The following is a 12,578-nucleotide window of genomic DNA, read 5'->3' on the forward strand; positions in this document are numbered from 1 at the left end:
AACATGAACCCCATGGTTCTGAAGCTTATGGGCCTCAGCCCCAAGTCCACCAACCCCTTGCCAAGGCTCCACAGGTGGACCCCAGCATTTGAGTCCCTGCAAACAGACCATTCCTCTGTGCCTCCCACCTGCCTATACTCTCCAAGCAGGCTGTCTTTCTTCTGCCATAACATGTGCATCACAAGTCAGTTGGAACTTCCTTTCCCACTAGACCATAAGCACTCTAAGAGCTGAGAATGTGTATGCGTTCTGTCTCTAGCACCTGGCACAACACCTGGTTAATATAGGAGGGAATCAACAAGCATTAGGGGAGTGAGGGCTGAGACAAATCCCCAAGTGCACAACCAAGTGCACAACCAAGTGCAAGGCCCAGCACACAGCTAGCAAGTGTCAGCCATCATTCTTGGCCTCCCTGGTCACCACTCATGCGCCTATCCTCCTCATACTTTTCAATTCCAGCTTCCCCTCTGACTCTACTCCTTTATCTCATCAACTTCTCCCTTTGCATGCAGGTGCCCCATCCCATAGTAAACTCTTCAAAACCCTCATCATTTCCCTAAATGCTTCTTCCGTTTCCTTCCTTGCCTTCTACAGCACTTCACTCTCTGCAGCCCCTCCCTCCCATGGAGGCCACCTATTCTCCTGTTCTCCAGGTCCCACAGAGCATAGAGAATAGGTTGTGTACTCCTTGTTGCCCACTCCTGTTTCCAATCCATCATTTCTTCTTGTGTAAAAATCCTTTCCCTTTTGAGTTTCATCCCTCTTAGCTTCATACCTTCACCCTCTCATTGCTACTACCCAGTGGCTTTAGTCTCCAGTCAATCTGCCACATTCACTGAAGACCCTGACCTTCCCTCTCCCACAGACTCTGACATCATCCAGGGCAAACCTGGGTCTCAACAGCCCAATGGACACTCTAACCTCACAGCATTTGTATTTCTCTCTTGCAGAAGAGACTCCTCGTTTCTTCTAGTCCTCACAGTGATGGTCACTCCTTGAACTTAGCATTATCTATAATGTCCAGTATTAAAAATCTTCCAGTTCTTAAATTACAACATCACTTTCTGACCAGAAGTTCATATGCTACCATCTCATTTGTGCCCCACTTCTACTCCAACAACGTGACCAAATGGAGCCCCTCTGTCCTTTACGCCCTCCACTTACTCCTACTTGACTGGTTCCTGGTTCCATTTGTCCCCCTAACTTTAGACTTCATGGCTGACTATCTGAATCATTTTCTTACCAAACTGTTACCACCTTTCATCCTTTGAATTTTACCATACATAGTGGACAACATCCTACCCTGGGTCAGTCCCATAACCTGTGTTCAGGAATCCAATAGTTAGGCTGCTGGGAAGAAAATAATCTGTAGCTACATATTTTATTACTATTGAAAATTTATGGGTTCCAACTTCAGCACTTCCAGCAACCCTTTTCCTAGTTACTGTTTGGACTCCAATCAACTTCTTTGGTGATGACTCATCATCAGGCTTCCTGTTTAACACCCATCCCCTTCATTCCTATTGAACACATGTATCACCTACTTGCTAATCAAATCCACCTGGAGCAATGTAACTCATCACTTTTCTCCTGTAAACCATTCCTTTTCTATTTTTGAATCTATTAAAGCACGAAATCTAAGAGTTATTCTAGATCAACACTTACCAACAGAACTTTCTACAATGATGCAAATGTTCTACATCTGTGCTGCCCAATATGATAACCATTAGTGACATGTAACTAAACACCAGAAATGTGGCTACCGCAAGTGAGACACTGAATTTGTTATTTCATATAAGTAAATAATTTAAATTTAAGCTTAAATAGCCACATGTGGCTATTGTATTGAATAGTTTAATTCTGACCACTCCTTCTGGTCACTTGTAAGTCACAAGTCATAAGTCACATGTAAGTCTGCCAATTTTATATGAAAAAACACCAAAGTCTCTGCATTCCATCTCAATGCCAACTGCCCTGGTTGATCGTGGCACCTGCTTATTGAAATTCTTCAGTGTCTCCCAATTACCTTCATAATGAAGTTCATGCTCCTTAGCCAACATCCAAGATATTTCATGTTCTGACTGGTCCCTGCTTACTTTCTATAGCTTCATCTCACCTCTCATTATTCCCTGGCATTAAACTTTTACATTCCAGAAACACTTAACTACCTACAATTCTCTATATATACCCCATGCTATTTTAGATCTTGATTACCTACTTTTTCTTTCCATCTTTCTCATTTGGGTAGTTCTCAATCCAGATGTTCCCACCTCCAGCAAACCTTCCCCTAAGCCCTACGTGAAGCTACGTACTTCCCTTCCAGGCCCTCAAAGCATCCCATATTACCATGGAGCACAGTAACTGGAAGTATCAGTAAGCATACCCAAATCTCCAATACTCAGTAAGGTGGTGATAGTGCCTGGCACAGTGGTTAGCAATATACTTTAAAGACTCAATACATCTCTGTGACACTCAGCAGAAGCAGCCAAAGGACATCCCAGGATTAGGCAACTTCCAATACTGTCACTCCCTGCCCCACCTCCCCTGTTTAGGTTTTTCATCTCTTCAGTCAGAGTTTGGTTAAGCAGAAGCAGATACAGTAGTGTCTTAGTTTCTGGTACCAGTGAGAATTAAAAACAAGTTACTCAAAAAAGTATCCCCAGTCTGTAACACATCCTAATCCTAACTTCTCATCCTGACATGTGGCTTATCTAAGCAAATATATATCTCATACTGTTTTTTAAAACTTACAGACTTCTTCACAACGTGAAATATTCGGATGATAAAATATTGAAGTATCTGGTAGTTCTCCAGGAAGATACGATAGTTTTTCAATTCCAAAGGTTTCTTCATAGAAATGGGCCAGTAATGGTGGCATTTGATAATTCCACCTTCTATCTCTCTGGTTATCATGACAATAACGTTAGAGTTATTCTCTAAAACCATTTGCCAAAAGTCATCTGTGGTACTTGGCAGTGGTCCTTGAGAAGCAATGTAAAAATACTCTTCTCCAGAATTGACTATTCTAATATAGCTAGCATTGATGTAGTCCTTGTTTTCTCCAAGAGGAACACGTGTTGAATCATCTATCACAAAAACAGAAATAACTGGTAGATAAAGGAAAAGTAGGAGATATAATATACCCTGGCTTCATGAATGTATTTCACACTGGTAAATCTATTTTTCTCTTTGACCAGGAGAGAGGATGGTGTAGGAGGAGTCACATGAGTCCATGAATTTAAATTCTTCCCTCCCCCAAACCTATTGGCATGACCTACAAAATACATAATGAGGAGTGTTTTTTGTTTTCATCTGTTTCTATTAAACAGAGAAGGATGCCATCAGTGTCCAGACACTTTGGGAGATTTCTATTAGATATGGCACAGGTAGGATTAGGCCAAGGGAGTTACCTACTAGTCTGCAACTGAACACAGCAAAGGAGGAACCCTCTGAGGGAGTAAGTGAATGCCATTCTCCTACAAATCCAGAGAACTTGCAAGCCCAGAGCAGTAGGGGCCAGGAAAAAAAAAAAATTGACTGTGATAGTTGATCAGTTACAAACCCAAGGATTAATGGAATTCAACTAATGCCCCAAATACATGCCAGCCAACTTTTATGTCCATCCTCACCATTCACTGGGTAAAACAGCATGCTAATCAAAGCAAAGATATTGTGGCAAATGATGCTATGAAGGAATTTGGTCCAAGTAACATGGAACTCACCTAACACGGACTCTTGCAACAAATATGAAAGAGGAAGCTTGCTACTTGGCCTACTCATAAATTTCACTGGCCCCGGAGCTCTTTCTTCATTTTACATAGACAGCTGGACCTCTGGTTGAACCACTGCTCCCACACAGACAATAAATGCCCTCAGTAAAGGATGGACCTTCCCTGCCATGCAGCAGTCTCACCAATAGCCCCTCTCTACTACTCAAGAGCCCTGTGGACCACTTATCTGGCCAATAGGGTATGACCAAGATAACTGAACAGGGCCTTACACAGTTTCTGACAGAACCATTCTCAGATTCCAACACAGCAAACATAAACTTCCCCTTGGAAATATGAATAAATTGGAAAAACAATCACTAGATATATAAAGATAGCCAGTTCTTCACAAAAGGAGACAATATTTAAAAATCACAGCAAATGTTTTCCTTTCTATAAGAGGGAAGAATACTTTGAAACTCCTATTTTTATTTAAAATGAAATCTGAAAGAACATTATTTAAAAGAATAACATACATCTATGGTTACTGACATATTATTAAATTATAAAGGAGGTAACAAAAGCATTATAGTGAGATCTTTCATCATGTATGTACATATATATATATATATACACACACACATATATACAAATACATCATATATAAACATGTAATAATAATAAACCTGGCAAGTATTCACCAAAATGTTAGCAGGGGCTATTTTATTATCTAAATTTTTATAGTGAACATATACTATTTTATAGCTGAAAAGCATTTTTTTATTTTTAAAAGGGAGATAAATGTGTGAAAATTAAACAATTAAAAATAATAAAAGCTTGCTTTCAAATAAAAACCACAATTACTCATTTAAAACCCCTAAAGTGAGAAGTGAATGGGGAAAAAAAAGTCAGTGATTTAGAAAACCAGCTTGAGGAATTTTCCCAGAACTCAGGAAAAAAGATGAAAAACATGATGATCATATTAAAATGTTAAAGGGTACAGAGTATGTAAAGAAAATACATAGAAGGAATTTCAGAAGCAAACTATGGAATACACAGCAGGAAAGAAATAACTCAAGTGATCACAGGAGAAATGTTCCCCTGAGAGAAGAGACAATTGTAGAATTTAGTGCAAACATTCACAGGTCCAGGCAATGTATGTACTCTGTATGTATGTACTCTGTATGTACTCTGCATGTATGTACTCTGCATACATCACCTCATCTGAACTTCAAAACAATCCTTTGACTGAAGCACTTTATTCATTCTTTTCAGATGAGAAACCCTTACTCAAAGTGGCTAAGTAATTTGTTCCGTATTATGTAGCAATTCTTCTAGACGCCACAGTCCACAAATAAGTCCATGATCTGCTGCCCCTCAAGGAAGACCAAGTTTGCAGATGGAAAGACCACATCAAAAGCCAGACAAAATTATTGAAGACAGCTACTAAGACCTCAAGACTAGCAGAGCATAAGGTCACAGACAAAGGAAGCAAAACTTTGCTACTGGATCACTAGAGGTCTCAGTGAGTTGTACCACTCCCATTTCCAGTCCTCAATTCCTGAACCCTGGCTATGGCAGAAATAGCAACGTACACTGGATGCTAATTTGGAGCATATACAACCTCCGAGAGAACACTGCCCCAGCCCTTTGAGGTACTGCCACATAGCTGGCACTGTAAAAAGCCACTTCACTGCTCTATCAAGCCAGCTGCTTCAGAAGGATGAGGAATATGTTAAGACCAGTGAACTCATTGAGCATGAGCCCACTGCCACAAACCACTTGCCTTAAGGTGAGCTCCTTGGACAGAAGCAATGCTGTGTGGACTACCATGATGTCAGAGAAGGCATTCTATGGGTCCATGAATGGCAGATTTGGTAGAAGTACTGCATGCAGGGAAGGCAAATCCATATAGTGTCTATTCTGTAAGAGAAGCGCTGAAAAAAAAACTGTTTCTTCTATGATAGAAGTAGTTCAATATAATCAACCTGTCATCAGGTATTGGCTGAACACCCTGGGAAGCAGTGCCATGTTGGGGCTGGCTTCATTGTTGAGATCTGCAGTAGGCACGCTGAACACTCAGCAGTGACCATAACAAGGTCAGCCTTGGTGACTAAAAGTTCATGTTGCTGAGCTTATTTATTCATAACTTTTAATCCCACCAGCATGTCCATTTTGTTCATGAATCCACTGGGTAATGACAGGATTGGCTGGGAAAGAGACTGACTGGTATGCACAGAATGGGTCATTCTATCCACCTGATTATTAAAATTCTCTCCTTAAGTCACCTTTCAGTGAACATTCCCATATGACACAAATACATTTGTGTTTTTTGCCCATTCAGAGAGGTCTACCCACACAACTCTTCCTCAGACCTCCTTGTAACCGACTTTCCAATCATGTTCCTTCCAAGTCCCTGACCATCCAGTGAAGCCATTGGCCACAGCCCCTGAACTGGTACAGATTTATACCTCTGGCCATTGTTCCTTCTAAGCAAAATGGACAACCAAGTATACTGCTAGAAGTTCTACCAACTGGGAAGATTTCCCTTATTCACTGTCCTTCAAGGATGTCCCCTCCAAAAAGGCTGTAATGTTGCTGCGGTCTACTTCCAGGTTGTGCTTCCATATGGTGCAGAAGCATCTGTAAACCACATCCTAATTTTCTCTTCCTTGGTCAACTAATTATAGGGAACTGCTTATGAGGCCACAGATGCAGGCTGGAAGAGAATAGGTAATGTAGCAGGAAAGGGGACCTCGGACATTTTGCTTTCTTCATCTAACTTACTCATACCTTCAAGGCCTGCTCAAACCCAACCTTGTATATACCACTTCCATTTGATGATGGAATGCTGCCGTGCACACTCTACTTTCCAGTTTGATGGCCTATGGTTAAGTGTCCAGTCTCTACTAATACCCCATAGCAGGGCAAAAATTGTTCCTTAAAACAAGAGTAGTTATACACAGAGATTGGCAGGGCTTTGTTCTAAAAGCCCATGGCATGAGCTGAGATTCACTTGTAGGGGCCTGTCAGAAGCTCCAAACAGTATCCCTGGCTGCCACTGACACTGCATCTACCAGACAATATGGCCCAAGTGGCAGAGCAACTTGCACAGCCTGGACTTGTTGTAGAGCTTTCTCTTATTCTGGGCATCACTCAAAATGAGTCTTAGTAAAATGAGCCAGGGTAGCACACCAAAATGAGGAATATGTTGTCTCCGAAGTCCAAAGAAGTGATTGGGGGCATTGTACCTCTTTGGGCTATAGGAGGAACCAGATGCAACATCTTATCCTTCTTCTTAGGAGGGATTATTTTAGCATTCCCCACACCACTGGACCTCTAGAAATTTCAATGAGGTAGAATTTTTGTTGGACTCATTTTCCCTACTGTGACTCACAAATGTCTTATGGCTAAGTCTGTAGTAGTTAATTGCTACTTCTTATTCCCTAAATTCAATCAGCATAATGTCATCACTATAATGGACCAGTGTGATGTCTTAAGTAAGGGAAATGTAATCAAGATCCCTGGGAATTATGACATAAAGGGCAGGAAACTGGATCTATTCCTGAGATAGGGCAGTGGAGGTGTACTGCTGGCCTTGCCAGCTGAAAGCAAACTGCTTCTGGTGGTCTTTACCAAGAGGTATGGAGAAAAAGCACTTGCCAGATCAATAGGTATACACTAGCTACTAGGGGATGTGTTAATTTTCTAAAGCAACGAAATCATATCTGGTACAACAGTTGCAGTTGGAGTCATCACCTGCTTATGTTTATAATAATCTACTGTCATCCTGAAATCATCCTTTTCTTTCCCTATTTCGCCCAGCACAATTAGAAGCAACCAGCCAATCTCATTACACTTGTTAGTTTGACAAAAACATTCTAAGGTATGGAATACACAGTCATCCAGACCTTGCTTCTTATAAGTATTTGAGAAGGAATACCCAGTGATGAGATTCTGTGTATCTCTCCTGCCATTATTGCACCATGGATTATCACTGCTCTCTTTATTACTTGAAGTAGAGTCACTAATGCCTTTAAATTTTATCAAAGTACAAAACCAATTCATAAAACTCATTCTTAAGATTCTGTTCCTCTAGAATCACTCTTGGTATCAAAATTTGTATTAGTCAGTGTTCTCAGAGAAACAGAATCTATAGGCTATGTACGTACACACACACACACACACACACACACACACACAGTGAGTGAGTGAGATTTATTTTAAGGAATTGGCTCACATGACTGTGAGGACTCGCCAGTCTGAAATTTTCAGGGCAGGCTGTCAGGCTGGAGATCCAGAAAAGACTGCTGCAGTCTTAAATCCAAAGGCAATCTGAGAGCAAAATGGCTTCTTTCTTGGGGTACCTTAATCTTTTTCTCTTAAGGCCTTCAACTGATTGGATGAAGCTCATCCATATTATAGAGGGTAATCTGAATTACTCAAAGTCCACTGATTTAGATACTAATTACATCTACAAATACCTTTACAACAACATCTAGACCAGTGTTTGACCAAATAACTGGGTAGTATGGCCTAGCCAAGTTGACACATAGGACTAAGCATCACACAAGCTAAAAATTTTAGTGGATGATTTGAAGGAGGAAGGGCTTTCTTGAAACATAAATTAGTTCCCTAGAAGACCAAGTGAAAGAAAGTTAACAATAAAAACGGGGGTGGGGGGAAGCATGTGCAAAACTACCAAGAGGCAAAAGTAATGAAATAAATAGGGAAAAGATGAAAGCCCTAGAAGATAGATCCAAGAGACCTGCCCTAAAAATCATAGGAGCTCCAGAAGAAGAAAAACAGAGTAGAGAGAGGAAGAGCAATTACTAAATAACTGAAGAAGCTTTCCTATAGCTAAAGGAAGACTGAGTCTGCAGATTAAAAGGTTCTATGGATTCTAGGTAAGACCAATGAAATGAAACATACATGGTAATGTTCCCAAACTTCAAGAAAAAATTAAAATGTTACAAGGTTTCAGAATGAAAGAATATGTTTTTTATAGAATAAGGTCACATTACCATTGTATTTATCACCTAAAACACTGGAAGCTGGGGGACAATGAAGTAACATGCAGAAAAACTTAAGACAAAAGGACTGGAATCCCACAATTCTAAAATCAACAAAGATATTCATTTATTGGGAGCGGGGAGGGAGAGAGAGCTGCAGATAGAGTCTGAGGCAACTATATCAACTACATAGCCTAACTCTAACCAAACAACTAATGAATCAGAACAGAGACCTCAAATTAAGGGAAGATGGAAAGAAAGGGAAATAGTAGAGAGCAGCAAGCTTTGCAAAATACAGTTTTATATCTATATAAAGAATGACTGAGAATCTATCATTAAGTGCTAAAAATGGTTCTTGAAATAGAAAATAACATACAGCACAAGAAAATCTTTTAATAGTCTAGAAAAAGAACACAGAGAAGCACTATTGCATAGTGGTTAAACCTAGGTTTGAATCCTAGACCTGCCTCCTATTTGCAGTGTTGACAGGGGGGAAGGTAATTAATTTATTTTAGACTTTTTTGTAAAGCAAAGATATTAAGAGTACCAACATCATAGGTTTGTGGTGAGGATTAAATGAGTTATTACCTATGAAGGACTTAGATCAGCACTGAGTACATACAAACATATCACTACTACTACTACTACTATTATTGGTGGCAGTGGTGGTGGGAATAATAGAAACAAATATACTGGTGTGCCTGGTGGCTCAGTCGGTTGGATGTCTGACTTGATTTCGGCTCAGGTCATGATCTTGGGGTCGTGGGATTGAGCCCCACTTGGGCTCTGCGTTCTGTGGGGAGTCTGCTGGAGGCTCTCTCTCTTCCTCTACCTCTGGCCCTCCCCCGCTCTCTCTCTCTCAAATAAATAAATCTAAAAAAAAAAAAAGAAACAAACATATAGTGACCTCACCTAATGTATGCGTATGGATGCTTGTTACATCTCTCCCTTAGAGAGCTGTATTTTTCCAGCTATCTATTATAATGGTAAACTATACAAAATATTAAAAGTGTGATATATCTTTTATACTCACTCATAAACCATTGTTAAAAGTGTATTGTGGTAGGGGCGCCTGGGTGGCTCAGTCGTTAAGCGTCTGCCTTCGGCTCAGGTCATGATCCCAGGGTTCTGGGATCGAGCCCCGCATCGGGCTCCCTGCTTGACGGGAAGGCTGCTTCTCCCTCTCTACTCTCCCTGCTTGTGTTCCCTCTCTCACTGTCTCTCTCTCTGTCAAATAAATAAATAAAATCTTTAAAAAAAAAAAAGTGTATTGTGGTATAACTGTTATACATGCACACCCATGAAACCAATACTACAAGAGAAATAATTGAACATCTCCATCACTGCTAAAATTTTCTCATGCTCTTTGGTAATCTATCCTGCTTGCTCCACTCCTGCCCTCAAGGTAACCACTGATAAACTTTATGAATTACTTTGAATTTTCTAGAATTTTATGTAAATGGAGTAATACAGTGTATTAGTCTGCTCAGGTTGCCCTAACAAAATAGCACAGACTGGATAGCTTCAACAAAAGACATTGATTTTCATAGTTCTGGAGGCCAGAGGCTAGAAGTCCAAGATCCAGGCATCAGCAGGGTTGGTTTCTTATAAGGCCTCCCCTTGGCTTGAACAGGCCTGCCTTTTGTCATGTTCTCATGTGGCCCCACATTCCTCTGTGTCCATACATCCCTGGTGTCTTCTGAGTGTCCTAACTCCTCTTCTTACAAAAAACCAGTCAGACTGGATTAGGGAACATCTGAACGGTCTTATTTTTTTTTTTAATCTTTTTTTTTTTTCAAGATTTTATTTATTTTTTGACAGAGAGAGAGATGCAAGAGAGGGAGAGAGAGGGAACACAAACAGTAGGAGTGGGAGAGGGAGAAGCAGGCTTCCTGTGGAGCAGGGAGCCCTATATGGGGCTCGATCCCAGGACCCTGGGATCATGACCTGAGCTGAAGGCAGATGTTTAACGACTGAGACACCCAGGCGCCCTCCTCGTTTTGTTTTAATTACCTCCTTAAAGGCCCTATCTCCAAGAACAGTCACATTCTGAGGTACTGGGTGTTAAGACTTTAACATAGGAATTTTGAGGGAACACAATTCAGTAGATAATGGACAGTATATATTCTTTCAATTGCTTTTTTTCATTCCACATAATTATTTTGAGATTCATCCATGTTGCTGCCTATATCATTAGTTTACTATGATATGGGCATATCAAATTTGTTTATCCACTCTCCTGTTGATGGATATTGGGTTATTTTCAGGTTTTTGCTTTTGCAAAGAAAACTGATATGAATATTCATATACATGTCTATATGCAGATACCTGCTTCCATTTCTCTTAGGTAAATACACAGGAGTAGAAATGCTGACTCATGTTGTAGATATATGCTTAATATTGTAAGAAACTGTTAAACTCTCTTTCATCGTAGCAGGTGTGAAGTGTATCTTATGATAGTTTTGGTCTTCCTAATGATTAATGATGTTGAACATCTTTTCACATATTTGTCACCCATATATCTTCTTTGAAGTGGCCATTCAAGTCTTTTGCTCACTTATTTTTGGGTTATTTGTCCTCTTATTGAGCTGTAGAAATTCTTTATATATTCTAAATGCAAGTCCTTTGTCAGATAAGGGTTTTGAATGTATTTTTCTCCCAGACTGTTGCTTGCCTTTTCATTTTCCTAACAGTGTACTTTGAAGGGCAATATATATATTTTTTTAATCAAAGAAGCCTAATTTGTTTTTTTCTTTTATAGTTTGGGGTTTTTTGTGTCCTATTAAGAAAAACTCTTCCAAACTCAAGGACACTAAATTTTTCTCAAGTATTCTTCAGAAGTTTTATGGTTTTAACTCAAATTAGGCCTATGATCGATTTTGAGTTAATTTTTATATAAGGTGTGAGGTAAGGGTATGGTTCATTTTTTAATATAGGACTATGCAGTTGTCCAGAACCATTTGTTGAAATTCTCCTTTCCTCATCGCCTACATCCTTAAATTCAGACATTATCATCTACGCTGCCTTCCTTGAATGACTGTAGACAGCACCCAATGAGATATGTGTAAGCATGCTCTGTGAAGTGGAAAACTACTAGAAATCTAAGTCACTAACATTATTAGTTAGTTCTGAGTAGATCCTAACCCAAGGACAAGTAACAGAAAAAGCACTAGGCCAGAAGTCAGAGAACATGACCTGTGGTACGTCCCCACTCCTTTATTAGCCTTCAAAACACCTTTTAACCCCAGAGCTTATTCCCTCTTCTGTGAAGTAGGAATTATGGTATCCAATGGTCTACTTCAGAGATATTTTATGAAGATTATATAAGATTATGCATTTTAAAATGCTTTGCAAATTGTAAAGTGTTATAGAAATCCAAGATGTTGTCTTTGTATCTAAAAATCCCTGGACTACATAATGAGGTCCATCCCTGCCTTGCATAATAATATAGGGCCATAAATATGACCGTGCAAGTTGAAGCTGTACAAAAGATCTTAATAATCAATAGGACAAATTATGATTGTTCCATAATCTTTTCCAGGGCAGCTATTTATTCTATAACTATTCACATTCTATTAGATTCTCACTCCTAGTATTACTACTTTTCCTTTCTTCGCTTCAATTTCATCTTTGTTGACCAATCAACTTTTGATAATCCATTTTTATAAAATGTAATGTGGGCTTATCACTGAAAAATAAGGAGGCAACACAACTACATGCTTTGCTATCTGTGAGTGAGCTGAATAACAGACACAGAGTGACCAACTGTAGACATATTTTAAAAGGAGTAAAAAAAAAAGAAAAAAAGAAGTGCCATGATTAGTCAGTGATCATGATGAGCACCTGTTATTTACATAGT

At 39.6% G+C, this 12,578-nt stretch overlaps 1 protein-coding gene across 16 annotated transcripts in view; it reads right to left on the reverse strand.

Moving 5' to 3' along the window:
* PTPN20 (protein tyrosine phosphatase non-receptor type 20) overlaps positions 1-12,578 on the reverse strand; it is a 124,475-nt gene that overhangs the window by 21,199 nt on the left and 90,698 nt on the right. For 15 of the 16 annotated variants that reach the window (XR_004819663.1, XM_035724348.1, XM_035724346.1 and 12 more), the window contains one exon: positions 2,752-3,086. The exons of the other annotated variant lie outside the window; for it this stretch is intronic. Coding sequence is in view for 14 of the 15 variants with exons in the window: in XM_035724348.1 (XP_035580241.1) it covers positions 2,752-3,086 (335 nt within the window). In the remaining variant the exon portion in view is untranslated. The remainder of the gene's footprint in view (positions 1-2,751; positions 3,087-12,578) is intronic. 16 annotated transcript variants of the gene reach the window in all.

This window comes from Zalophus californianus, chromosome 15 (assembly GCF_009762305.2).
Source record: "Zalophus californianus isolate mZalCal1 chromosome 15, mZalCal1.pri.v2, whole genome shotgun sequence".
Classification (NCBI taxonomy): Eukaryota; Metazoa; Chordata; class Mammalia; order Carnivora; family Otariidae; genus Zalophus; species Zalophus californianus.